General features: G+C 39.5%; 1 protein-coding gene across 2 annotated transcripts in view; it reads left to right on the forward strand.

The window, feature by feature from the left end:
• The window catches only part of NSMCE2 (NSE2 (MMS21) homolog, SMC5-SMC6 complex SUMO ligase), a 209579-nt gene that overhangs the window by 62171 nt on the left and 120235 nt on the right, over positions 1 to 27173 (forward strand). For both annotated transcript variants that reach the window (XM_073893199.1, XM_025871106.2), the window contains exon 4: positions 4479 to 4632. In XM_073893199.1, the coding sequence (XP_073749300.1) occupies positions 4479 to 4632 (154 nt within the window). The remainder of the gene's footprint in view (positions 1 to 4478; positions 4633 to 27173) is intronic.

The following is a 27173-nucleotide window of genomic DNA, read 5'->3' on the forward strand; positions in this document are numbered from 1 at the left end:
AAAGAAAGAAAGAAAAGAAGAAAGAAAGAAAGAAGAAAGAAAGAAAAAGGCATTACAGGGCACCTGGGTGCCTCAGTTGGTTAGGCATCTGCCTTCGGCTCAGGTCATGGTCCTGGGGTCCTGGGATCGAGCCCTGCATTGGGCTCCCTGCTCAGCAGGGAGCCTGCTTCTCCCTCTTCCTCTGCCATTCCCCCTGCTTGTGCTCTCACACGCTCTCTCTCTGTCAAATAAAATCTTAAAAAAAAAAAAATGGCATTACAAGTTGGTAGCACCTCTGCCATTAGTTAACGTACAGCAGTATCTTCCTTCTTCTTTCTTGTCTGAAGTGCATCTTATATGCTTTAACTTTAGCAATTATTTTTTTTAAAACTTCTCATGGTATTCTTACTTTACTCCTAAAGTCTTTTAGTGTCTTTCCTGCTGCCTGTCAGATCAGGTCTCACTTTCAAAGCTATTCACCATCTGCTCCTGATCGACTTTTCTGGTTTCCTCTCCTGTTTAACTACAGTGCTTACTAGCACATGGAAGACACTCACTGAATACTGGATGGGTAAGTGGGTGGTGCATAAAAACCTGACCTTTTCTCTCCCAAGGGCAGTATCAAATTCCCATTATGTAAGTACGGTATCTGCTAAGTTTACCTCTTGATAGTTTCTGTCATTTTTAAATTACAGTGGTGTAAAGATGAATAATCTATGAGCTGTTTTTTTGTTTTTTTTTTTTAAATCCTGTTTCAGGGGCACCTGGGTGGCTCAGTTGGTTAAGCATCCAACTCTTGATATCGACTCAGGTCATGATCTCAGGGTTGTGAGATTGAGCCCTGGGTCAGGCTCCCTGCCCCCAGGTGCATGCGCACTCTCTCTTACTCTCTCTGTCAAATAAATAAACAGGGGCACCTGGGTGGCTCAGTCGTTAAGCATCTGCCTTCAGCTCGGGTCATGATCCCCAGGGTCCTGGGATCGAGCCCCGCATTGGGCTCCCTGCTGAGCAGAGCCTGCTTCTCCCTCTCCCTCTGCCTGCTGCTTCCCCTACTTGTACACACTCTCTCTCTCTCTCTCTCTCTCTCTCTGTCAAAATTAAAAAAAAAAAAAGAACAAGCAAATGCTTAAAAAAATAAATAAATCTTTTTTTTTTAAATCCTGTTTCATAAATTTATTAACCCAGTGTATGTGCTGAATTGTTCATATGTTGAAGTCCTGATCCCCAGTACCTTAGAATATGACCATTTTGGAGATTGGTTTTTAAAGACGTAATTAAGTTAAAATGAAGTCATTGGGATGGGCCTTGATCCATTAGACTGCTGTCCTTATAAGAAAAGGGAATTCGGACACAGACACGTAGAAGGAAGACCATGTGATGACTTAAAAGGAGAAGATGGCCGTCTACAAGCCAAAGACTTCCAGTCTCCAGATCTGGAAGAAAATATATTCTGTTGTTTAAGCCTCCTAGTCTGTGATGGCTTAAGTTGTTGTGACAGCCTTAGCAAACTGATATACCCTGTGTCTTTTAATTCACTTAGGTTTTAAGTCCTGTGTCTAGGGACTTTATCCTTAGGAAAGGGATGGCCTGAGGATCCAGTAAAATCTGTCCTCCAATATCAGATTTCTTGGAAGTATTTTAAATTTGTCCTTGGGAAAGTGGGCCATCCTTACCTTTTTCAGACTAGATAGCACTTATGATCAGCTACCCAAAGACTGGGTTTTTTCCTTCCCATTTTGGAATGATATATCTTATTTCTCTTGAAGATACAAACAAAGCAAGATTCCATTAAAAATATCATTAATTCCCATTTATTGCATTGATTTTAAACAGATAAGGAGTTTAATATTTTCCAGGCTCTCGTTTTAATAGCTAGAGTGCAGTAAGTTCTCTCTGCAGTGCATAGTTTTGCCAACCGCAGCATCACATTTCCAGAGAAGATACTTGCTGCGGTGAATTTATGTGCTTTCCAGCAGTTCTTTTGAGGTTCTGGCCTTGGGGGAAAAGAGTACTCTGAATCACTAAATTTGGTTTATTCAGGTTTTCCTAGTCCTATTTCAGGTTGCCGTACTGTCAGCCTCAAAATGCCTGTCCTTTCTCCATCTCCTCCTCCCTCACGTTCCAGCCAGCTCCTCCGCAGTGGTGGTAATGAAGCTAGGGAAATTAAATATGTTGAGTGGGTTAGAGACTTTATTGGAAAAGAACTTTTGCATTTACTGATCATCTGCTCAGGTCTGCTCTGAGTGCCTCAGATTAAATAATAATTTCAATCCCATTAAAAACCTTGAGAAGTTTCACCTTTATACCTGCCTGTAATATCACCATTAACATCTCAGGTGGATCTGAGTCAATTTCATTTTATAAATCCAAAATGAGAGGCTATAATTCTTTTCTGAGAACTTGTAATTTATTTTCTATATCTACTCTGAACTTCATGCTACAATCTTAAACTTGTTTCATCTTGTACCCATGGTAGAGGTGGAGGACAGCTAGTTACCATGTATAACAGCTCTTTTTCTTGAGACATGAGGCATTATTAAATTGCCTCTCTACCTTCTCTTTTCCAACCTGAGCTTTATTGGTTCTTTAGCCTTACAGGCCTTATTTTAAATTTTTAATTACATATAAGATGTGTCATTAGGGCCTTTCCGTATTTTTCACAACTCTCTTTGATGATGGATCCAGCACTAGTTGAATATCATCTGTACAGTGAGAAGACAGTCAGTTTCTACACTCAGTACTATAAATATACATTTAGGCATTTTGGTTTCATGCTTAATTTTCATTTTTGACTTAGCTAATTAAAATCCATAGCAGTTAAACAAAAGAAGATTATATAATTCTTTTTTCCATGACAAAGGGTAATTGAAACATAAACTGCAGGTAATCTTTTGACTTCATATGCATTGGTACTCAGATTCGGAGAGATAAAAATTATATTCCATTGACTGGAACCAAAAGCAAGAATTTTCTGTATCTATTTTACAATCTTGACATTGCCTCCAACCAACTGGATTATAGTAAACAAGCCATTTAATTCTTTCTATATAATTTTATTTATTTATAAAACTGAGGAAGGTGGAGATCAAGGTTGGATGACCTCTAAGTTGTCTTCCACTTCAGAAACTAAATTGTATACTCTACTAACGGCAGTAAGTCAATCAGTGGGGTTTTAGTGGGTAAGTATATTTGGAGCATGTAGATAAATTCACTTGAAATTATCAAGTACATATATTGAATACAATCTGCTACATGCCAGGTGCTGGCAAACACAGTGATAAATCACACATTTTTCAAAGAGTGCATTTTATTAGGGGAAAGAAACATGTAAAAATAAATGCAACTCACTGTTACAGGGGCTGTGGTAGAAGTCTAAGGCGTGCTGGGACATGAGGGAGAGTTGGGTGAATTTTGGTTGGTGGCAGGAGCATCAGGAAAAGGCCAGTGATTGAAGGAGCCAAATATGAAGGCCTGAAGAAGAGCAATCACAGTGAAATGGGGGGGGGGGGTTGCGGGGGGAGCAGGAGCCTGATGGCAGTGGCTCAGGTTTGAGATTGAGGAAGTTGGAACAGTGGGTACAGATGATTTTTTCCAAGGAGCTGGACTATAAAGAGAAAAGAACTGAGGGGAGTGGGCAGGGATTTGAGGAAGTTGTTTGTTGTTAAATTTGGGAGTAAAGAGCTAATTTAGAGGTTTTGTGGGGGAAAGCTTCTAGAGGGGAAGGTTTGTTCTGACAGGTGAAGAAGACGGAATTAAGAATGAACTTGAAAGCAAGATTGAGGATAGAAAGAAAAACATAGATGGAACAGATAATGGTGATAAAGCAAACATAGCAAAGTCTTAATTGTAGCATCTAGGAGGTAGGTGAATGGCAAAATACAATTCCTTCAACTTTGCCACGTGTTTGAAAGTTTTATAATAAAATACTGGGAGGAACAAAAGGAATATAGATTTGAGAGTTTAGCTTTGAACAGAACAGGGGACACTTACTCCTAGTTGTGGCAGCAGATGGTGAAATTCAAGGTTAAAGCCTCAACTTCTTCATGAAGTCCCAGCCACTATTCCCCGTTGGGGCAGAGAGCCAGAGCAGAGGAGCCCTGAAGAGAATGAAGGCTGGAATCAGGACTTGGGGAGTAGGAGAGGGGACTGAGCAGACCTGACAAAAAGGAGGAAGCCATGAGACTCAAGTTCTGGTGAAGTTGGAGGGCACAGAGTTGCGCTGGTGTGAGATTTTTCCCTAGTAAGCCCTCAGGGGATGAAAGTTAGTAGGGCACGGGGGCGAGGGTTTAAGATTAAAGTGATGAGTGGACGGGGCGAATGGCTCCCCCCCAGTGTTTACCAGCAGTCTGTTCTGGAACAAGTCTCAGCTTCGCTGGTTCTGTTGGGATTCTGTTTTCTACCTCACTGTATTTTTATTTGAATGAAATGAGATAAAAATAATGTTACAAAACAGTGTCGTTGTTAACATTTAACTGAGATAATTGTATTGTCTTCCTCAGGTAAAAGAAGAACGTCCAGAAAAAGTACCAGATCTAAAATTATTAGTGGAGAAGAAATTTTTGGCTTTACAGAATAAGAATTGTGATGCAGACTTTCAAAATAATGCAAAATTTGTACAGTTTAAACAACAGCTGAAAGAACTAAAGAAGCAATGTAAGTCCACATGCTTTGCTTTGGTTTGGCTTTTTGAAATTAGGGAACTGACCTGATAAACAATCCCAGAAAACTGATTTTATAAAGTTTGCCTATCTGCTTGGCTTGATCCTCTTTCTAAATTGCTTTTTATTGTTGTTGCAATTCTGTATTTTGTCTGACTTCTAGTTCAAATCAGCCTGTCCATTTCTGAAAGCCAACAGTTTCCACAAAGTGCTAAGAAAATTCCCCAGCAGCTCGACAAAGTGACACTATATTGGCCCACTGCTGGGGAGGGGAATTGGGAAATTAAAACGGAACTATTTTATTAAAATAGCAATGGTGTTTTTCAAATTTTAAACTGCTGTGCCATGCTTTTAAAATAACCAGTTTGAATTCTAGTTTTGCTGCTTTGGAGTAGCGATAGCAGTATTTTTCTCAAACTAGTTTTTTTCTTCTCAAATTTGGACCAGGATCCTCTTGATCCCTTCTGTCTTTTGGTGGCATAAATTCCATGTGACTGTGATTGTGATTCCAACATAATTTTGATTTAAGAATGAGATTGGGAAAAATGATTCCGTATACAAAAAAAATTTTTGTAGACAGTATTTGACAGAAGTAGATCTTTTCTACACGGTGAAGTACGTCCGTCCTTTCCTCTTTTTTCCATGTAATCCACATAACAATTTTATGTAATTTTGATCATTTTTATATTAGCACCAGTTGTCATTCTTCTAGGCTCCCATCTCTTATTATTCCTTAAAGAATTGTATAGTGAAGCAAGTAACTTTTTTGTAAACTTCAGTTTCCCATCATCTTCATGTGCATACCCATGGAGCACTGTCATATGAGATGTAAATTTCCTTCTTGTCCTTATTTGTACTTAGTGTAAGGATTCACATTTTGAAATAAGCTTTCTTTAAAATATAAGCATTTTCTTTAAATTGATGCTGAGGTCTCAAAAAACGACTGGGGAAGCAGCTCTACTTTTGTCTATTTTACAAGTAACTTAAGTTTCACAATTTAGAATGTTTTGCAATCATGATGAGACTTTTGCTTTTATGTGGATTTAAACAGTAAGCATTTTCTCCATGTTTTCATCTATTTTTTGTTCTTCTTTGAACATCACAGCTACCAAAACCCTTCTAATATAAATTGCATGATTCCCCCCCACATGGGTAATAATCCTCCAAACAGGTAATGTAATGATTTGTTAGTGTCTTCCTGATCTTAAAGGTGCTAGTGAATTTCAGCTTTGGTGTGGGTCAGAACAGCTAAATGTATTTCATTTTTCTGCTTGGAGCCAGTAATGACAAATTATGGCAGACTTAGCATCCAACCATAATTCTTGATTTTTTTTTTTTTAGATATTTGATAACACAGATTGAAGGATAAATATCCAAAAATATGAATTTCTTCTGCCTTTGTTATTGTTTACAAAGTTATAATTCCATAAGAGAAAGCTATAGACTTTTAGAATTATATACTCACAAGGGAACACTTTCTTACGAAGGATATGTAATTCAACAAAATGACAAATGTAGGAATCATGGTTATTATTTCCGTAATTTTCTCTAAAATGGTCAGGGGGAAGGGGGTGAAGGTGGTTTCCCCAGGCCAGCAGTACTACGCATCATTTGGATGGACAGTTAAACTTTATGACAAAGTAAATTTACATTGAAAGAAATGCTTCCTTATATAGGGTTTCCCTATATATGGTAACACTGGAATAAAGATCACTTTCCCTTTTTGTTTCTGCTAAAACATTCTTTTAAAAAGTTTTTAAATCTCAAATGACAGAACAAGTAAAATATTAATACTCTTAAATGCTCTATAAGGCGTATATACTTTACTTGCAAAATGCAATTTTTAGTGCATTATTAGTACTGTCAAACCATCACCATGTCTAATGGATTTTATTTCTTTAGATGTAATGCTTTAGATGGGTTGCCGCTGTGAGAATGTTGATTAGCATCAGGAGCCCACAGTTTTTGCGGAGCCAAGTCGGAGGGACTAGGATTTATACAGGAGCCAGTGAATGTTTGTTTTGAGATATGCTCTGAAGGCAAGGAATTACAGTAATAATTTTTTTTTTTTTTTTTTTTAAGATTGGAAACTACAAGCCAGGGAGAGATTCTTGCCTCTAGCTGCCTATTTTGGCAAAGTAAAGGCTGAAACAGTGTTCTGGTCTCCACATATCTGAAGGGTTCTCTCATGAAAAGCACTACTACGCTCTCCCCAACTTCATTGACACTGACATAAATTGCATGGGATTAAATTTTGCCGAATCAGGATCTAATCACAGAAGAGCTAGGAAGCTCTTTGGTGGGGAGAGGCCAAGATGGAGACTGAAATCAGGTGGTCTGAGGAAGTGGCCTGCAAGCCGTCTCTGCCCACCCAGCCGCGGGACTATGTTAACCCAGCTGTGGCTCGGCAGCTGGCTCTCCAGCTCTCTGGTCTCAAGATCCCTTTACATTTTTAAGGTTTACTGAGGGCCTCCAGAGAGCTTTTGTTTACATGGGTTGTAGCTCTTGACATTTATCACGTTAGAAGTCAAAACTAAGAAACTTCAAAAATATTAATCCATTTTAGAAATCAGTAGTAAACCCCATACGTGTTACCGTAAAGAGGGTCATGAAATACAACTATGTATTTTCCAGACATAAAAATGAGTGACACGTGTGACATTGTTTTCCAGTTTTGCAAATCTCTTCAGTTTCTGGCTTAATAGGAGGCAGCTGGATCCTCATATTTCCTTCTGCATTCGGTCTGTCCTGGTGCATTGTTTTGCTTGAAGTCGACAAAGAAATGCTGGCCTCACACATAGGTAGTTGGACTTGCTGAAAGAATCTTGCAGTTTCAGACCACCCGAAGTTCTCATTTTGAGAACCACAGATTTAGGCCAGAGATCAGTAAACGATAGCCTGTGGGCTGAGCGCAGACTGTCTCCTGTTTCTCTATGGCCCGAAAGCCAGGAATGGTGTTTTTACATTTTTAAGTTGTCTGGAGAAAAGTTAAGAGAAGGATAATATTTTGTGATGTGTGAAAACTCTGTAAAATTCAGATTTCAGAATAAAGTTTGACTGGAATGTAGACACACTCACTCGTTCCCACGTTTGTGTGTGCGCTTTACACTGCAATGGCAGAGTTGAGTAGTTATATCAGAGACCATCTGGCAAAGAAAGCTTTTAATGTTTGTTATCTGGCTCTTTACAGAAAAAAGTGTACTGACCTTTGGCCTAAACCATAATCAGAAACAAGGACAGTTTTGGGGGGGTTTTGTGTTTGTTTGTTTTTTTTAACTTTAGATTTTTCTGTAAATAGTATACATTTGTCTTAGGTACATTCGGAACACTTGGAGTGACTGCTATTTATGAATCATTGCATTTGGTGCTCCGAGATAAATAAAAGGCAGAGTCCCTCTGCTTGGTAAAGACAGTATACACATACATGAAATAATGTGAGAACCATTAATAACAACAAATCAGAAGCAAAGAAAAATGCAAGAAACAGCTGTTATACAACATAAGAGAGAGTCAGAATGGGAAAATGCAGATTTTTTTCGTGACCAATATTGCCAGTCAATTGATAGGGTAGGGTCTGTTTGGAGCTATATGTTCAGAAAGATTCAGAGGCTGGGTTCAGGCCCAGCAGGAGAGTGTGCTGAAGGATTACAGTGGGAAAGAGGAGGGATACTACAAATATCTGGTATTTGCTGTCCCTAGAATATGAACATAACAGGTATGCTGTACTCATTTTTTTTTAAGATTTTATTTATTTATTTGACAGAGAGAGACAGTGAGAGCAGGAACACAAGCAGTGGGAGTGGGAGAGGGAGAAGCAGGCTTCCCGCTGAGCAGGGAGCCCGATGTGGGACTCAATCCCGCGACCCTGGGATCATGACCCGAGCCGAAGGCAGACGCTTAATGACTGAGCCACCCAGGCGCCCTGCTGTACTCATTTTTTAAAGATATGATTACTCAAAAGGTAACATACTTAAGTTGCACACAATAATTTTTTTAGTTGTTGTTTATGTCTTTGGATATTACCAGGCATTAGATAACAACTTCTTTGGGCAGTTTACTGACCCCTGGTCTAAACCGCAATCAGAAACGAGGGCAGGTTTTTGGTTTGGGTTGTTTTTCGTTTTTGCTTTTGTTTTTTAACTTTAGATTTTTCTATAAATACCACACTTGGGGACCCACTGTGCTGTATGTTAGAGATATGTCTGTCCCAGCTTTCCAAAATTATTACCAAGATCAAATGAAACAGTGGATCCTCGAAAACTCTGAAAGCTTGTTTTAGATTTCCGTTGTTACTGAGAAAGGGCCTGTAGAGCGTAGTGGAAAGAGTATGAGCTTAGCAGCCAGAAGACATGGTTTGAGTCACTGAGTGTGTAGCCTAGTTTGCCTGCCGATGCCCATTTTTCTTAGTTGTAATTCTCGGAGGCATACAAATCAAGATTGATTGAAGATAATTTTTACACTTGGTGGTGGTGATGATAACTGAGTTAGGGAACAATTCCAAAGAAAAGGATTCCATTTCCCTAAATGGGAATCATGCTCTTAACTAACCCAAGTTGTGAAACCAACAATATGATTTGGTTTAAGGCAGACATAATAACCATACTTTCTTGGATAAAGTGATTTTAATTTATCTAAACAATATGTTCAGGTAATTTCTCTCTTCCTTGACTATTTAACTGTCTTCGCTATTCCAACTTATGGTTTCCTGCACTTTAGCATCAGGACAACTTAATTAAAATGTGCAGATAGCTCTGTATGGACACTTTCTCAAGTCATCAAGCAGCCTTTCTGCCATCCTTTATTCATTCACCTATTACACAATTAGCAGGCATGAGAAGTTTTAGTGCAGGTCAGCAAGGCAGAAATTGAGGACATTAGATGTTAATTGGACATTTAGAAACCTTTGAAATATAAGGGCTTCACTTTGTGATAAAAAATAGAAATGATTGAATCTCTGAGCTTTAGTACCTAGTATGAAATGTAATTCTTTTGGTACATTTAAATGCTTAGAGTAAAGGTGAGCATTTTTTTAATGCAAATTTGCTCATCTGAAGACATTCACCGAAAGTTTAGACAGTGTATTTTGGGTCACGTTGGAGATAGGTAGGATATAAGACATGGAGATAATTGAATCCACAAGGGAACTCAGAAATCGTTTCCAGTCATGGTGACATTTTATACCGCGATTTTGTAATTATCTGGACTCACAAATCAACTCTGTACCTTCACTTTAAGCACACTTCATTTCAATATCAAAACTGATAGACTAGGGAGTGGCCATTCACTTCCCAGAAGGATTTCCTCAGGCCATTAAATAGGGAGCTCCTTGGGAACAGTACAATGCCTTCACTTAACTATTTCTGGTGGGTTGCTTTCCCTTTCCTTCGACATCCATTCAAAACCACAGTGCGGTTCCACGAGGGTAGGGACTTTGATGTTTTGTTTACTGCTCTAGTCCTTGAACTCCAGCCTGATGTCTAGGCACAGAGTATCTACAGCGCAGGTCCTTGATGATCACAAGAATCTTCAGGAGAGCTGTCATGTACTTGAGAGCTTATCGCCTGTCTAAAGGAGACACCTGCCACCCATGCCTGTCTGTTGTTGCTGTGAATAGGTGTGGACCCACTGTGGCCAGACAGATCTTCAGGTCCTTTGGGGAAACCCTGAATCTAGTTGATTATTTTTCCATTACTGGACTTTTAAAACACTGTGCAAACAAAACTGTCAGTTTGTGACCTTTGGTTTTACTTTCTCATAATACAATTTTTCTCAGTGCCTTTTTAGGCACTTGATGAGGAACATCAGCATTAATTTGGCCAATTAACAGTAGACTGTGATTTCTTCAGAGAAGGGGGTGGTCTTGCTTTCAAGATAACTCCAGACTAAGGCCAGGTTGTGCATTTCACATCATTTGGGAGTGTGTTCTATTGCAAAGCCAACAGGGATTTTGTGGTGAGGGGCTGAGTGTGGGAGCGCCTCACCCAGATGCAGGAGAGCAACAGGGTTATAGAGAAGACTAACACCTTCGAAGGTTGGTGGAGGGCATGTGTGAGTGTTGAAACCTGAAAGGAAAGAGATGAGGAAGAAGCAAAGATGGTGCCAAGAGGGAAACTGTTTGGCTGTGCCTAGAAATACGTTGAGTGCATTTCAGCTAGGCAAAGTGTTGACCAACCTGACTTAATCCTGATACTCTTCAACACATAAATCTCTTTGTCATATGATATAACTGTCTATCCAAACAATGTGCGTTGCTGGCCTGCAATTAACCAAAAACCCAGGACCCTTCAAGGCAGTAATGGTTTCATAGTCATCCCTTATTCCCTTTTGTTCCTCACATAATCAGAGTTTGGTTAATATTTATAGAAGAGAATTATTCAACTAGAAAAAGAGGGTCAGAACCTAGTTAGGGCGTTCTCATGATAAAACTCAAACATTATCAGTAAAGGAGAGAAGAAGAAGAAAATTAGCATTCATAGGGTTGAAATCGAAAATCAGCAAAGGTTAGCAATTTATATTCTTTGAAAATCTTTCAGTTGCTCAGAAATTCAATATAAGGGATTTTGTGTGTGTAACGCTTTACATGTTGGTGCAAATGATTGGTATATATAGTAATATACAGTTTTCAGTGGTACAGTAGCATCATGCTTAGGAAGTAAGTAGGGCTCACTTTAAGTGTGACTGCTTAGAACATTAAAGCATTTAATAAAAACTTAAGTTTGGTGGCTCTTCTGCAGACAGTTTTATCATCTCTGTGGCCCTCAGTTGAATTGTCTGTCATGTTTTCCTTGATGATCAAGCCATCAGCATTTATTTGCTGGATGAGCATTATTGGGAAATGCTAAAAATCATAAGTTTCACAACAGAGATTGACTCTTTCAGGCTGGATTACGTCCCTGGCCTGAGGGTGTATGCTCATTGAGTGAGATTTCTGTCCTATGCAGATTTTTTTATTCCTGTGTGTCTGCCTCCCTCCTTCTTCCTCTTCTTTGAGTCAGTATATCTGATTCTTTTCTGTGTGTCTCTCCTTCTGCTTTCTTTGTGTTTCCCACCCATTTGGCCTCTCTTTCCTGTACATCCTTAACTCGCCTCAGTGAAGCTAAATGGTACCATTCCCATCTTCATGATGAAGCAGCTTCAGAGAGGGTAAGTGACATGCCCGAGGTTACAAAGCCAGAAAACTGTGGAACTGGAGGGCAGGAGATGCCAGGGATAAGAAGAGAGCATTAGAGACAGGTGCAGCTATCCCATCTCTTCGAGTTCATAAAGTTCAAAAATTCCCAGGAATTTTTACATTTTAAGGCAGATTTGCAGTACCAAATAAATAACTGAGTAAGTGAAGAAGAAAAAAAAAGAAAAAAGGTTAATTCAAATTAGATCGATTCTGTTGTGGTATTTTAATCAGGGCATTAAGCTATCAGGGAGCTGTTTGGCAGTGAGAAATGCCCTTTACATGGAGCAATAAATACGCCATCTGCTCTGCCTTTACCTTAGATTTGCCCTAGTCCTTTAAGGAAATAGTAAAAGTGATAGCCCGGCTTCATATAGTGCCTAGAATATATGATACTTAATGAATGCTTGTTGAATTAATGCATGACTACAAGCATTGTTTGAGTGCCTACCTGTGCATAGGGTATGGTGCCTACATACTTTATGTACATTACTGTTTATTTCTCACAACCCTAGAAGATAACTATACCCATTTTTTGTAGATTAGAAAATATGCAAATAGAGGTGATATAACTTCCCTAAGCTCATAAATGCTGAAATCCAGACCCAGGTTTGGGCGGCATCAGAGCTCATGTTCTTTTCCTTGCATACCACACCAGCTCTTTAAAACACACCTATTTGTCTTCTTTTCTCTCAACTCAAGCATTTCATTCATCTCCTGAAGACTTGATTTCTCATAAGACTCTTGAGTAGTGAACAGTGTTTGAATCTCCCAGGTCATAGATCTGCATTGATGTACTCTGATGACACGGGGGGAATCTGCTTCATCCAGCTGAGAGTGAATCTCTTGCTTGGTCACTTCTGTGTAGAGGGCAGAGAGTAGGAATCATACCAGACATTATATAGTAGTTTATTTATGTGTGCTTCATATTGCCTTCAAAGTATCCCCTAGAGAAACATGTACTTGAAACGAGACTCACAGAAGGTAAGTGGTTTACTTGAGCTCACAAAGTATGTTACAGATTGAGACTCAAAACTGGGTCCCACTTTGCCAGATCCATGGTTTTGGCAATACAGTCAGGAAACAGTGACTAAGAATGCCATTTCCTGTGTGAATAGTTGCTATGTTATGGCAAAGAAGAGTAGGGTATTTATTGTACTTACAAGTTTAGAACAAATTCCATGAAATTAATTCAAGCATAACAACGGTAATCCCATGCCCGTGCAATATCTCTCCTAATCTTCACGACATCCACGTGTGAGAACAGAATGCGTGAAAAACGCAGGCTCTGTTTTTACCAGGCTGAATCCTGGAGGTGACATATTTACCCAGTGTCTCACAGTCAGGAGGTCACAAGGCTAACAGATATATTCCCGAGGAAAAGGGAAGCTTTAGGATGAGAGATGGCTATAATTAAAGTTATTAGGAGGGAAAGGTTCAGTTATCAAGGGTGAAATGAGTCAGCAGCAAGTTTAAACACAAACTGTGAGCCATGGGTGTTTCTCTCCTGGTGGCTTATTTTGAGAGAGTGTGATGCCATCCGTGCTCAGAAAGCAATCTGAACCTAGGGTAGGAAAATCAAATCACGTGTCCTGGGGACGACGTACATCATACTTAAGAAAATAACTGTCTTGTCAAGTTATTCCTGAGGTTGCAATGATTTCAGTTTTATAATAGTAAGATGTATATAGTGGGCTGCCCCTTGTAGTCAACACCCGCCCCCACCATTTTTAGACCCTGGCAGTGACTGTTTTGTGTTTTTATTTTTTTCTCTGTATAGTTTTAACTTTTCCAGAATGTTGCATACATGGAATCATACAGTGTGTAGCTATTCAAGTGGCTTCTTTCACTGAGCAGAATACATTTGAGATTCATCCATAGTGTTGTTAATATCCGTGGTTTGTTGCATTGTGTTATTGTGAGTAGTATTCCACTGTATGGAATACTGTATGGAAGTGAGTAGTATTCCACTGTATGGAATCATAGTTTATCCATTCACCAGCTGAAGGACATTTCAGTTGTTTCCAGCTTGGGCCATTATAAATCAAGCTGTTATAGACATTCGTGGACACATTTTAATGTGAATACAGGTTTTCATTTCTCTTGGATGAATGGGATTGCCAGCTAGTATGGTAAGTAAATGTTTAACTTACAAGAAATTGACAGACTCTTTTCTAATATGGTGTACGGTCCTGTATTCCCATCAGCAATGTGTTGATAGTTGTAGTTGCTGAGCATCCTCACCAGTACTTGGGTTATTTTGGTTTTGTTTTTAATTTTAGCCATTCTACTAAGTATGTGGTGGTATCTCATTGTGGATTTAATTTATGTTTTTCTAATGATGAATGATGTTGAGCATGAAGTTCCTTTTATATGTAAATTTTTCATATTTTTCCATATTTTTCTGTTCATGTATCTCCTACATTTATTCTTTAATTTAAGAAACATTGTAGATGGTGCTCAGCGGTCATTCCCCTGGTGTGCTCCCCACCCCTGCATCAAGGTCCCTTGGAAATTTATTAAAAATGCATATTTTCAGGCACCACTCCAGTCCTAGGGAGTCTGAATCTCTGGAGGTGGGACCCTCTACGTCTCCTCTATACCAGAGTTTGAGAACCATTGGCTTACAGGAGTGGCACTCACCTATCACTGGGTTTCATATCAAATGTGAAGTTTAAAAATAAAATCAGAGTTCTGTCCCCACCCTCAAAGATTTAGATTTAGCTGGTGTCTGGTGGGGCTCTCTAGGCATTTCTTTTTAAGTTCTCCAGGTAATGCTAAAGTACAGTCAGGGTTGAAAATAACTCATCTGTTAAAAGTTGTTTAGCCAGGCACTCTAGTGGATACAAAGTTGGCTTATAATTCCAGATCTCATGCAGCTTATTACCTACAAGGGAAGAGCCATGTGTGTACAGCATAGCTAGAGGCATCTACCTATAGGTTACTCAGTAATTACCTAACGAATTAGATTGCACTTGGTCTCCTGGGTTTGAATATAAATTAACTGTATTCTTCTCTGAGAGCCTCAGTTTTATATTCCGTGTTATACTTCATTTTCATTCGTTCAGCAAGTGTTTATTGAGTATGCTGGGCATACCTCAGTGAACAAAGTATAGAAGTCCCTGTGCTCATGGAGTTTACAATCTAATCTTTGGCACCTAGCTATCATCTGCTTATATTCTTAATACTCATATTTTTTTTTTTAAGATTTTATTTATTCATTTGAGACACAGAGATACAGAGAGAGAAAGCATGAGCAGGGAGAGAGGCAGAGGGGGAAGCAGGCTCCGTGCTGAGCCAGGAGCCTGATGTGGGGCTCGATCCCATGACCCTGGGATCATGACCTGAGCCGAAGGCAGACGCTTAACCATCTGAGCCACCCAGGCGCCCCAATACTCATATTCTTAATAGCTCTGAAATTCATGTGCATAATTGATAGCCTTAATAATGATCCTATTTGTGTATTTGTTATATTTAAGTACTGTCCTTGTATTTGTTAAAATTTATATTTAGTCATGATATCCTATGTTCTTAATAACTTTTGAACTCATTTATCTCATCACCTAGGTATGTTAATAACAGTGTTAAGGGTAAAAACTGTTCAACCCATGGAAAGATCCTAGAATTTAGAATCAAAATACTAATTCAGATTCTTGCACAACCAAGTAATAGTTTGTGTTTTTGATCAAATCAGTGGAGTTGTACTTTTCTGTAAAGTATGGGTAATGTAATAGTAATAATGCTTCCTAGCCCACAGAGTTGTGTAAGGATGAAATCGTATTTTAAAATGAAAAGTGAAAGTGATTTATAAACTGCAAAATACTCCCCATACATTAGTTACCTGATCTTTTTTAGCTTGCTTAAAGGCATTTAGTTCAATAATTTTTAATTTTAAAAGGATATATACATTTTATGTTATTAGGAATTGGCATAAAAATCTCAAGTGCAAGGGCACAAGCTCAGAGTGTTTTAGTCATTTCGTTAAAGTGTTAAGAGATTAAGTGAAGGATAAAATTGCTAGACTATCAAGTAGTTAAGTAGTATTCATTGACAAGGGTGTGAACAAAAAACATGTTGATAAGGAAACAAATCACTTTTCGGTACAATATTGGTTTTGGCAACCTTTTCTTGATAGGGAAGCGAGAAGGAAGTGTCAGGAACAGCACCATTCCCTACATAACGAACCATCCTGTGTCTGATGAAATATATTCATCATGAGCAAATATAATGGAGCAAAAGTTATGGACCTGCAGCTATCCCTATGTGCTGCATGGGCCTTTAAAATATTAGGGATTCTCTTATATATACACTAGATTTCACTGGAGAAAATTAGCTCCGCTTTTTGAGCCAACCTAGCTTTTCTACTTTTTTAATAAATCACCCGATGACTTATTTCAAATTGCATTTTTTTAGTAAACAGTTACCTCCTACATGCAGAGCACTTTGGTAGGTTCAAGGAACAAAGGCAAATAATTATGTCCTGGGAGTGAGGAAAAGGGTACTACTGGTCACCAGCGATTGCAGGGTCCTAGAGCTTTGACATGAGAACTTTGGAAAAGAAACGAGACAGTGAGGTCGACGCGTGATGAAAAGTGTTGAGTAGAGTTTTCCCAAAATAAATGCAGTCAGTTTATTTTTTTAAATAAAATAATAAAGATCCCAGGGTTGGGCGAATTCATCAATTTTCTTTACTGTGGGATTCCTTGGTCTTTATTATGCAGTTAGGTTAGGATGTCGGTTCGGTGAGAGAAGGCCCTTGTCTGCCTTGATCGATACTGTCTGCAGTGCCGTGAATAGCAGCTGGCTGGCTCCAGTGCTTCCTGTGGATTTGGGGAATGAATGGAGGACTACAAAAGGGAGTTAAAACCTAGTTCATGGAACCTTTTTTTTTTCTCCAGGGGAGAAATGTTCTGTAGCAAATACTCTGACACACACTAGTCCTTGGAATGAGAGGATGGGATGAGGTGTAGTGTCCCTTTTCACCAAGATTGCTCTAGCACACCTGGGTGACAGCCATGCTCTAGGTCCAAAGTGTGGCTGCCAATTGGCAGGAGGTGTTCCAGACTTTCTGGCAACTTTCCTCGCCCACTCTGGCCGTTGGGTGCTTACTGGTGGAAAGTACTTTCTTTCTCTTTCCTTGGGGGGAGGGGAGTCCTATTCTTTGACTTCGCTTCAGTTGCATAAAGCAAGAAACTTCCAAGTTAGACTCAAGAGGTTTTCCTTCCTTCCCCGACCATCAGCCTCAGCAGCCTCCTTCTCTTGCTACGTGCTAGCATCTACTTTCCTCCTCACACATTCGTAAGTTGACAGTGCTTCTTACATTGGATAATGTAGAGCAAAGAAAATAGAGGAGTAGTTTCTTTAGGTATATTTTCTTTCTGCTTCGGAGCACAGTGGTTTTGTTTTACGATTACCAAAAGCAAAAAATTCCTTCTACAGAGAGAGCAATAGGAATTATCGGCCAGTTAACAAGATATGCTCTCTAGTCCCATTCCTAAAAACCTCTACCAACCTTCTCTCCACTTCTTTCTGCCCTCACTGCTACTGCTACTCTATTTCCAATTTCACTCAGCCTCCCACGTTCTCCCTGCTCCAGACTCACCTCCCTCCAGTTTCTGCCAGAGTGATGGATCATTCTAAGATAGGGGTCATGGTTGTTTGCCACGTGCTCTTTCAGAGACTCCCCTAGCCTTCCAGAATAAAAAGACCCTTCTGGCACCAGGTTTCTGTTCACTTTCTCACCACTCTGCTCTCTAGCCTTTGATCGGGATGGACACTTGCAGTTTCCAGAGGGTATTGTGTTCTCTTTCACCTGTGGGCTTTCACACTTGTTGATCTCTTTGTGGAATATTCTGCTTTCTCTGCTTTCTCTCTGTCAGCCGGCCGGCCTGTCTGTCTCTCTCTCTCTCTCTCTCGTCACTTGGTTAGGACAAGTCCATCTTTCTGCCTTAATGCAGATATCCCACTGACTTCTGGAGAGGGGGGGTGTCTTCCCCAAGGTAAGATAAGTGCACATCTGTAACGTGAGACTTTTAAAGAAGTTTTAATCTGGAGAAGGATATCTAATAGTATTTGGAAGATTAGAATGTGCAGTTAAGAGGAATTTAAAGGAAAGTTTATGGTGGCTTTGAAAACTCATGATTTATTTAAGTAGTGTGCAGAGTGGAAGCCAATACTAAAAGACCCAATTTATAATTCGGTATTTGAAGAGGTATTAATACTAACCTTTAAAATAAAATAGTCTATATGCACTGCTTTTGGGGATGGTATGTGGCAGCACAGACATACTTGACTGAAATGCATTGACTTTCTTGACTGACTCATTTGACTTGAATAGCAAGTTCCCCCAAAACCCCACCCCTAAAAGTAGAAAGTGTATTATTATGTCCTCAAAATTCCAAGCTTTGAGAAGCAGTGAGCTATTCATTTTTGCTCTGGTGGCCATTGGCCTGCAGCTGAATTCTGGTAATTGCATGGGCTGGAGGCTGGAGGTCAAAGTTGAAGAGGAGGTCCTGAAGGAGCAGAGGGTTGGGAGAAGCATTTTAGCATTATAGGTTATACATACCAACATTGTAGTTAATAAAACACACCACATATATCTGAGGATCAGGCTGAGCTTTGATAATACAATGATAATTTAAAATAACTGTAGTCAATTGCATATCGAAAGTACAGAATGTGTGTCAAGACTCTTTAAAATGTTTTGCTGGTAATTGTTCTTTCAGGAATCAGTTCTACTGAAATAATCCAAAATGCAAATGCTTTATGTACAAAGATATTTCTCAGTGGTAGGCAATGGGAGAATTTGGAAGCAATTGAGATTTGTGAAATCATTAATCAAAAAAGTGAAATGTTTAGAAAATGCTTTATCATATAATGTTAAATTTTATGTCTTAAAAAGATTTATTTATCCTAGAGAGGGGGCGGAGGGGCAGACGGGAGAGGGAGAGAGAGTCTCAAGCAGACTCCGTGCTGAGTGTGGAGCCCGACATGGGGCTCAATCCCATGACCCCGAGATTACAACCTGATTATTTAATCATAATTAGAATGTTAAGACTATTTAAAAATAAATATTCCACTTACAGGAATGATTGGCTCTATACTTCAAACTGCTGTGGAATAGAAATTAATATTGTGATACCACATAAGCATTCAGTTTTAAATTAAATGGTGGTGAGTTAGCTTTTGTTGTGGAACACACTACCCCAAAACTAAAAATAACTTAAAATAACCATTTGTTTGGCTTGTGATTCTGTGGATTGGCCATTTGGACTGGATTTCGCTGGGCGATTCTTCTGCTCCAGCTTGGCTCACTCCCACATCTGCAGTCAGCTGCCTGATTGTCTTGGAGGTTCTTGGTCTAGGGCATCCTCAGTCGTGACAACTTTCCGTGCTCCATGTGGTGTCATTCTCCAGCATGCTAGTTTAGGTTTGTTCACATAGTGGCAGAAGGGAGATAAGAGCCTCAGCACAGAAGCAGACGGTCTCTTGAGGCCTCGACTTGGAAATTGTACAGCGTGACTTTTGCCAGACTGTTGGTCAAAGCAATCACAAGGCAGTCCAGATTGAAGGGGTGGGAGAAGAGACTCGCCTTTGGATGGGAGGAGGCGGAAGCCCTGTGGCCAGATTTTCAGCCTACCTCACTAGTTCATGTTTGTTCATTTTGAATACTCGGATATCAGATTTTAGCTACTGAAACATCACTGGCTGTATGTGTGCATTACTAACCGTCACTTCTCAATATGCAACCCTCAGAAACAAGGGGTATTTGAAGTAACCTCACTTTTGTGAGTCATCCGTTTGATCAGGGACATGTTTATTCAGATACCAAAGCAACTGAAGAGATAATTTAACATAAGTAAAACTAGACTATGACTGGTTTACTTATACAGTATTTGTTGAATGTCTTTGAGTGGCTCGTTGGTGCCTGGCCCTGAGGTAAGTATTTATGAGCAGAGAAAAAAGAAATGTGGCATAATCTTCTTTCAAGAAGTTTGTATTCTTACAGGATGAGCAAAGTTTATATCCATTCAATCCAACAAGTATTTATTATTACTGTGTCAAGGACTGGGCTTTAATCAAAGATAGTATGCAGATGGATCTGACTTCGTCTTTTTAGTGGAGCAGAGAAACAGATATTTAAAACCACTGTAATTCAAAGGGAAATAATAAGTTCCAGGAGAGAAATATAAACTGAGCGCTATTGAATTAGGAAAAGAATAGGAGGCACATAATCAACTGCCAGGATGTGTGATTCATATAATTAACACCTGAGAAGGAGAGATCTTTGAAACCACAGGTGATGGCTTCATAGAGAAAATGAGTTTTGAACGAGACTTTGAAGAAGAGGTAGAATTTGAATAAGTGGAGAGGTGAAAATCCTACTCAATTTAGGACTGAGTTGTGTTTTCCCAAGAAGGTAATTATTTAATTAAAGAGAGAACCTTTTAAAGTGGCAAATATTAAAGAGCATGAGATAATACTGTAGAAAGACTCTGTAGAAAACATTATGCTGGGAAGATGGCTGGAAGATTTTTTCCCCTCTGATGGTGCCAAGGCTTCATTTTTTTTTTTTTTAATCAGATATTTGTGTCGTTTGGTTGGAAAATTGAGTAGGGAGTATTTATTTTACTTTATAAGGGCAATGAACGTGTTCATTTTTGTTGAATAGTGCTCTCCTTAGTGCTATATTGGTTTAAAAAATAGAAACAAATTGTGTGCTTCTGTTGACAAGGAAATCCAAAATTAACAAAAATAAGGAAACCCCCACTGAGTAATGTCGACTGGTACTTTCTGCAAGTGTGCCCGATCTGTGTAAGAGCTAAGCTGGTAGAAAGAGATTGGGGAGATTCCTTTCCTAACTTTGACAGGTAAATTTGCTTTTCAATCTTTCTGTTCTTGTTTGTCCTATTTAAACAATGGAAACTGTTTTGAGAAGGATTAATTAAAGTGCATTTATTTAATGCTCGGTGAATAGTACAATACTTAAGACATATACCATTTGCCAAAGTGCTAAACAACTGTATAATTAATAATAAAATATAAGAAGCATAATTTTTATTTTAGTAAATCAAAGGCAGTATTTCACAGTTTAAATGGCATTTACAGTATATGAAGCCCATTAACTAGTCTGTCACTGCTTTTCCTATGAAAGTCAGGTCTTTCTCTCTGGAATTCCTCCTCTCCTCTCTTAGTTTTGCATTTTCCACAGATAGAGAGCTCATTGAGGACAAGGGCTGAGCCTCACTGAGTTTTATGACCTCAGTATCTTGCAGAATTCCTGGCTCATAATAGACATTCAGTAAGTGGCTGGGTTACGTTGTACATTCATATACATGCCCGGTTAATAGTGAGGGACAACAAGAGAGGTGTGGAAAAGGAAGTAGCTTTCAGTGTCTGCAGAACGGAACGGAAAGTCTGTCTTTGTGAGCCACTTTACTTTGCAGACAAAAACTGGCTGCTTCTTGTTGCTTTCTTCTTTCCAGTCTGGCCGCCGGGGCACCTCCCAGCCTTCCATGGCCACCTCCCTCTCTGTCTGCTCTAGGCTGATCTCACTCAGAGGGCCTTCTGTGGGAAACCTTTGTTACCCACTTCTGCTCAAGATAGCCTGTTCCTTTCTGCAGCACTTCTTACACACACACACACACACACACACACACACACACATTCCCTGCCCCTCTTTAAAGTTTTTATCATATGCATGTAGTATAAAATTCACAAAGTACACAAGGCTACGTAGTGAAAAGTAGGGTCCTTGCCTCCCTGGAGCCAGTTAGTGTTACCCGTTTCTTTCGTATCCCTGTAGAAACCGCTCTGTGTGTATGTGTGTGTGATAGCACATTAGCCATACTGTCCTACTTTGCTTTTTTTCACGTAAATATTTTGGATATCCTTTCACATCAGTACAAATAGTGCTTCTTTATTTTTAATGGCTACATGGTAGCTCATAATTTTTAACCAGTTCCCTGATGATGGGGATAATTGACTATTACCCTCAATCCTGCAATAAATAGTCTTACACTGTACAGACAAAATTCCACACAAGTCGGTCTATATCTGTAAGAAAAATGCTGGTGAAATTGCTGAGTCAAAGCCTATGTGATTTCTTTTAATTGTACTGTGGAGGACAAATTGCCCTTCATAAAGATTATATTAATTTGAGTTCCCATCAACAATGTGTGGGAGAGCCGGTTTACTACATACTGGCCAACTCAAGTTTAATTAAAACCTTTTGGGTCTTTGCCACTTACATGTTCTAGAGAAACTGTTCTTACTCTGTTTCCTATTGTTTGTCATCCTTTAGAATATTTCCGCAGATGTTCCTTGTGCTATTGGTTCTTTGTAATTTCAGATAATCTGATACTTTCATTGACTCTGTATTCCTTAACTTTCAAGAGAATTCCTGGTTCTGATGTTCTGTCCCATGGGCATGTACCTGTCACTCCCAAATTTTGGTGTGAAAACTATGGCCATTCCGTTAGGCATCTTTGCATTATTTTCCCCGCAGTTACTTACACGTCAAAGTGCTCTATGACTGTTTATGGATTGATTATCCCAAGTGGTCAGACTCCCTCTGTGTATGTCATTTTGAAGAAGAGAGCGTTATGGCTTTCTGAATATTTTGCACTAGTTCCTGCCTTTGTGTTAAATATTTTAAATAACATTATTAGCATCTGTTACTGTATATGTGAATCATTCTCAGTGCTCAGACCCAGTTTATTCACTATTGACTTTTACCTCATTAGAGATGCTAACACAAATTCACTTAAAGATACCAGTAAGATTTTATGGCTTGTTTTCTAGTAGACCTAGATAAAACCTTTCTGGGTCTACTCTGCAGAGCTGGCTGAAAAGGTGGGAAGAATCTCTTAAAAGATACTCTTTTTGGGTCATGAAGAAGCCCAGGGACTTGGCCAGGCTAACAGGGTGAGCCTGCAGAGCTGAGGTGGTGAGGGTCAGGTAGCTGTGCAGGGAGGCCTCATTCATAACCAGGCTACTGTGTCACCCCTTCAGATAGCAAGATGAGAAGAGCAGAATGGGCAGCAAAGTTGTTAGCCAGGCTGAAATATTTGAGGGGAGGGAGGATTCAGGTCAGTGGTTCCATATTAAACCATTGAAGATCATTGCGAAAGGATGAATTATTTTGACGTGCCAGCCATATATAGTTTGTAAATTTGGGATGGTTGATCAGGTGAAGAGGCACAGTGGGCTAGAAAGTACTGATTCCGAGAATCTAAATAATTCCTTTATTAAAGTAACATTCCTAACTGCAGGGTTTCAGTTGCATACTTTAGTATGTACCACACAGACCCCTGGCTGAGAGGCAAGTCTTGATTAAATGCTAGCCTGTGTTCTGATCTCCAAGGTCTGTACCCAGTGTGCCTTTTTCTGATTCATCTGCTAAGTCAAATGCTCAGGGTAGTCAGGCACAGGCTTTGTTCCATTGACCTCATGTCCTAGAGACTTAATGTCTAACATTCTCTAATCTAGTAAAAAAACAAAACAAAACAAAAACTTAAGATCAATGTGTAATAATAATTCTGATCCAAAAATTGCATTTAGCAGTATATAACAACAACTGGTCATAATTCTCTTGTAGAAAATGAGAATAGGAAAGAAAAGAACACCTTGGCTTTGTAAGAGCAGGCCCCTTTATGAGGAAGGAATCTTGGATATTGGTGCCTATTTTTTTTTCTTTTTAAGCTTTTCTTCTCTGCCACATGATTTTCCCTTCGAGGAGACTGGAAGTAAAATGATTCAGCCTGTAGAAGAATGTCCTCTCAGCGTTCAGAGGATTATCTACATCTCAACAGTGTACATGAAACCAGTCATGTTACTAATTACATTCTCACTTGGCCAAAGGGTTAGCTGTTCTGAAATGGGATTTGAATGCCCATATCTTTCATAGGCCTAAGCTTGTCTCTGGTATTTTAATAAATAAACATTTTTTATAGAGTGATTCAGCTCAAATGTATTGTCATAAATAGGAGAGAGTACGTAAGGCACTCATACTTGCCCTTTCTTTTCTTGTTTCTCTCTCTCAGTATTCCAAATCCACAGAAGTCTGGAAGTCTGCAGGCCACACTAGCCTGAAATGTGAGTTTTCTTTGGCTCACACAGTGCTGAGATTTGTTGTTTGCCAATGCAGTTAGGTAGGAGTTGTGCTTCTCATTTAGTCACTATTCTGACCATTCGCTTTTGTGCTCTTTATCTGGTACACTTGCCCTGTCTTTCCCTGTTAGGCGTCCAAGTTTGTAGTTCTCGCTTTACATTTAGGACACCCTGTGAACATAGAATTAACACAGAAGGTTGGGAGGTAGAAATTCTGCCCCTAAGAGCTTTATAGAGAAGCATTTCACATTGAGTAAAGAGCTCTTTAAAAAAGAAAATGAAAACCTGTTATTTCTATTTTAAGAAGTGGTTTTGAATATTATCATTTCATAACAGTATCATCCCCCCCAGCACTTCTCAGATTTAATTACTATTAGGCTGGACCAGTCTGTAGAGCAAGCTAAATACAAGGTTGGTAGAGAGAATTAGGGAACTGTATCAAGGTTTAGAGTACCAAGGGTCACTAGTACGCCAGTCACTTCTAGCCAGAGTATACACAAACTGCAAGGTCAAGACAAGTCACAGGTCATCGCAAGGTAGACAGACTGGGGGATAGTAATAGCATCCTGGGCCCACGGGGCAAGAGAATGCAGAATCCTGGCCTCCAGGACTAGTACATATGTGAACCAGAATGAGATGAGATCAGAATGGGCAGTCAAGGAGCCTGACCGGTTGAAAAAAGTCTCTTGGGAGACAGTACAGAGCCCTACATAAGAAGAAGGAGTTTGCTACGCAACAACCTCCTTTGCTTAGATCTTTCTTTTTAGTTAACAGACTTTATTTCTTAGAGCAGTTTTAGCTTTACAGAAAAATTGAGCAGATAGTGGAGAGATTTCTGATAGGCTTCCCTCCTGCCCTTTCCCTATATTTAGCGTCTTGCATATTAGTGTGGTGTGTTTGTTATAATTGATAAACCAATATTAATAGAATACTGTTAACTAAAGTCCATCATTTACATTAGAGTTCACTTTTTTTTTTTTTTTAAGATTTTATTTACTCATCTGAGAAGGAGAGATAGAGAGCATGAGCAGCAGGGTGAGAGGCAGAGGGAGAGGGAGAAGCAGGCTCCCTGCTGAGCCAGGAGCCCGATGCGGGGCTCGATCCCAGGAGCCTGAGATCATGACCTGAGCCGAAGGCAGACGCTTAACAACTGAGCCACCCAGGTGCCCCAAGAGTTCACTCTTTTTATGATACTGTTCTGTGGTGGGTTTTTTGTGGCTAAATGTAACATTTACCATCTCAACTGTTTTCCAGCATTCAGGTCAATGGCATGTAGTACACTTGGGTTGTTAATGCCGTCCTCACCACCATCCATCTCTAGCACTTTTTCATGATCCTGCACTGAAACTCTGGGCCCACGAAAAAGTAACTGTACAGACCCTGATAACCACCGTCCTACCCTCTGTCTCTGTTTGACTTTTGTGGTAGGTACCTCATTCATGTAAGTGAAATTAAACAATATTTGTCCTTTTGTGTCTGGCTTATTTCCCTTAGCACAGTGTCTTCAAGTTCAGCCGTGTTGTAGCATGTGTCAGAATTTTCTTCCTTTTTAAGACTGAATACACGCTCCATGGTATGTATACACCACGTTTTGTTTATCCATTCATCCGTCGATAGACTCTTGGGTTGCTTCTACCTCGGCTAGAACGCTCCTAGTGAAGATCAGTCTACACATATCTCTTTGAGTCCCTACTTTCAGTTTTTTATACCCAAAAATGGAATTACTGGATCAAATGGCCTGTGGGTTTTTGACAAATGCAGAATGTCATGTGTGTACTATTATAATATATAGAATGGTTTCACTGGCCTGAAAATCTCATGCTTCAACTATTCATCCCTCCCCATCTTTGCCTCTGCTTAGATTTTAATATGTTCCTTCTGTGGAGATGTAACTACTGTTTATACCCCACTAAGGTAAGCTTTCAGGTAAAAATGGGTAGAATCCCAGAGCTATTAGTAGAGGTGATGAAATCAGTGATCAAGGGACTCAGAAAGCAGAAAATTCTGATAAATTATAGTCCCTCGGGCTTTCAGATTCTGAAAGTTACCTAGGCGATAAACATAAAGGTCACAGATACAGAGCTTTATGGGAACGCGTGGGTTTTAAATTCAATGTTTGTGGGTATACAGTTTTGTATTCCATCTCTTTGTTCCACAAAGCTTTATTAAGCTACTGCTATATGCCACGCCCTGTGCTCGATGCCATTCAGGCAAGTTAGAGACTATTTTAAGAGCTTCTGCCTTATGCACCAAGGAACCCCTTTTGCACTTGTTCTCCAAGAAACATGTGTTTTGTTTTGAAAGATGCCCATTATGTAACTATACTTGTGCTAGGCTTTCCCAGTTCACTGAAAATAGCTTTTGAACCTCCATGATAATTTTCAGGGAGGCCAAGTGGTTCTAGGTGTCTTGATAAGAGCACTGGTCAGCTTTTATGCACAGTGTGGTTAGGCTGCGTGACTGTCAGTATGCCCTGTCCTGTCATTACAGCTGTGCCAAGGTACTTTATGTGGCTGTTTTCCAGACTGGGCTTGCTCAGATTACCATTTCTCTGGCTTTTCCTATTTCTTGCTGACCTAGCCTTTCCCCCTATACTTCCTTTGTGCCAGTAACCATTTACATGTAAGAAAACATACTGGGATAGAACATGAAGAGAAGAGAAGGCTCACTCCTTTGGGAGGCTATGTTCCTGAAAGCAGGGGTCTTCATGCATTTTTCACTGTTCTCCCCCATCAGAGGTAGCACACGCTTCCTGACATTTTGTATTTTTATACATGTTCTGCATACAGTGTGTACATCATGTGAAACCTAATTTTTTTTCTAATTTTTTAGATAAAAGTTATTTTTAAATAGAAATTCTAAGATGTTGCATACCCCAGAGCATGCATCCTACTTTGAAAACCTGTGCTGAGAGAGCTAGCTTTAATATTTTTTGCTGAGCAGCATACCTCACCACTGTATAAGACTGTAGCATAGAGTTTGTAGATAGTGCCAAGGAATCTAAGAGCTATCAACAGACAGGTGCATTTCATTAGGGAAAAGTCCTAATGTCTATTTCTAATTCACTGTGCTACTCAAGTTTAACTCCATGTGCATTTGTAATAGAGGTAGCATATTCTGAAAAATTGAGATAGTTTTAGGTCAGATGCTAGCCATTCATTTCCCACAACCAATTATTTTTTGAACGCCTTCTGAGTGTTCACATTACATGTTACCAGACACTGACCATTCACTGTACAATGATTCCATTTGACATC

Source organism: Callorhinus ursinus, unplaced genomic scaffold, assembly GCF_003265705.2.
Source record: "Callorhinus ursinus isolate GAN/ISIS: 27379988/994484 unplaced genomic scaffold, GSC_fseal_2.0 scaffold5, whole genome shotgun sequence".
In the NCBI taxonomy this organism is placed as follows: domain Eukaryota; kingdom Metazoa; phylum Chordata; class Mammalia; order Carnivora; family Otariidae; genus Callorhinus; species Callorhinus ursinus.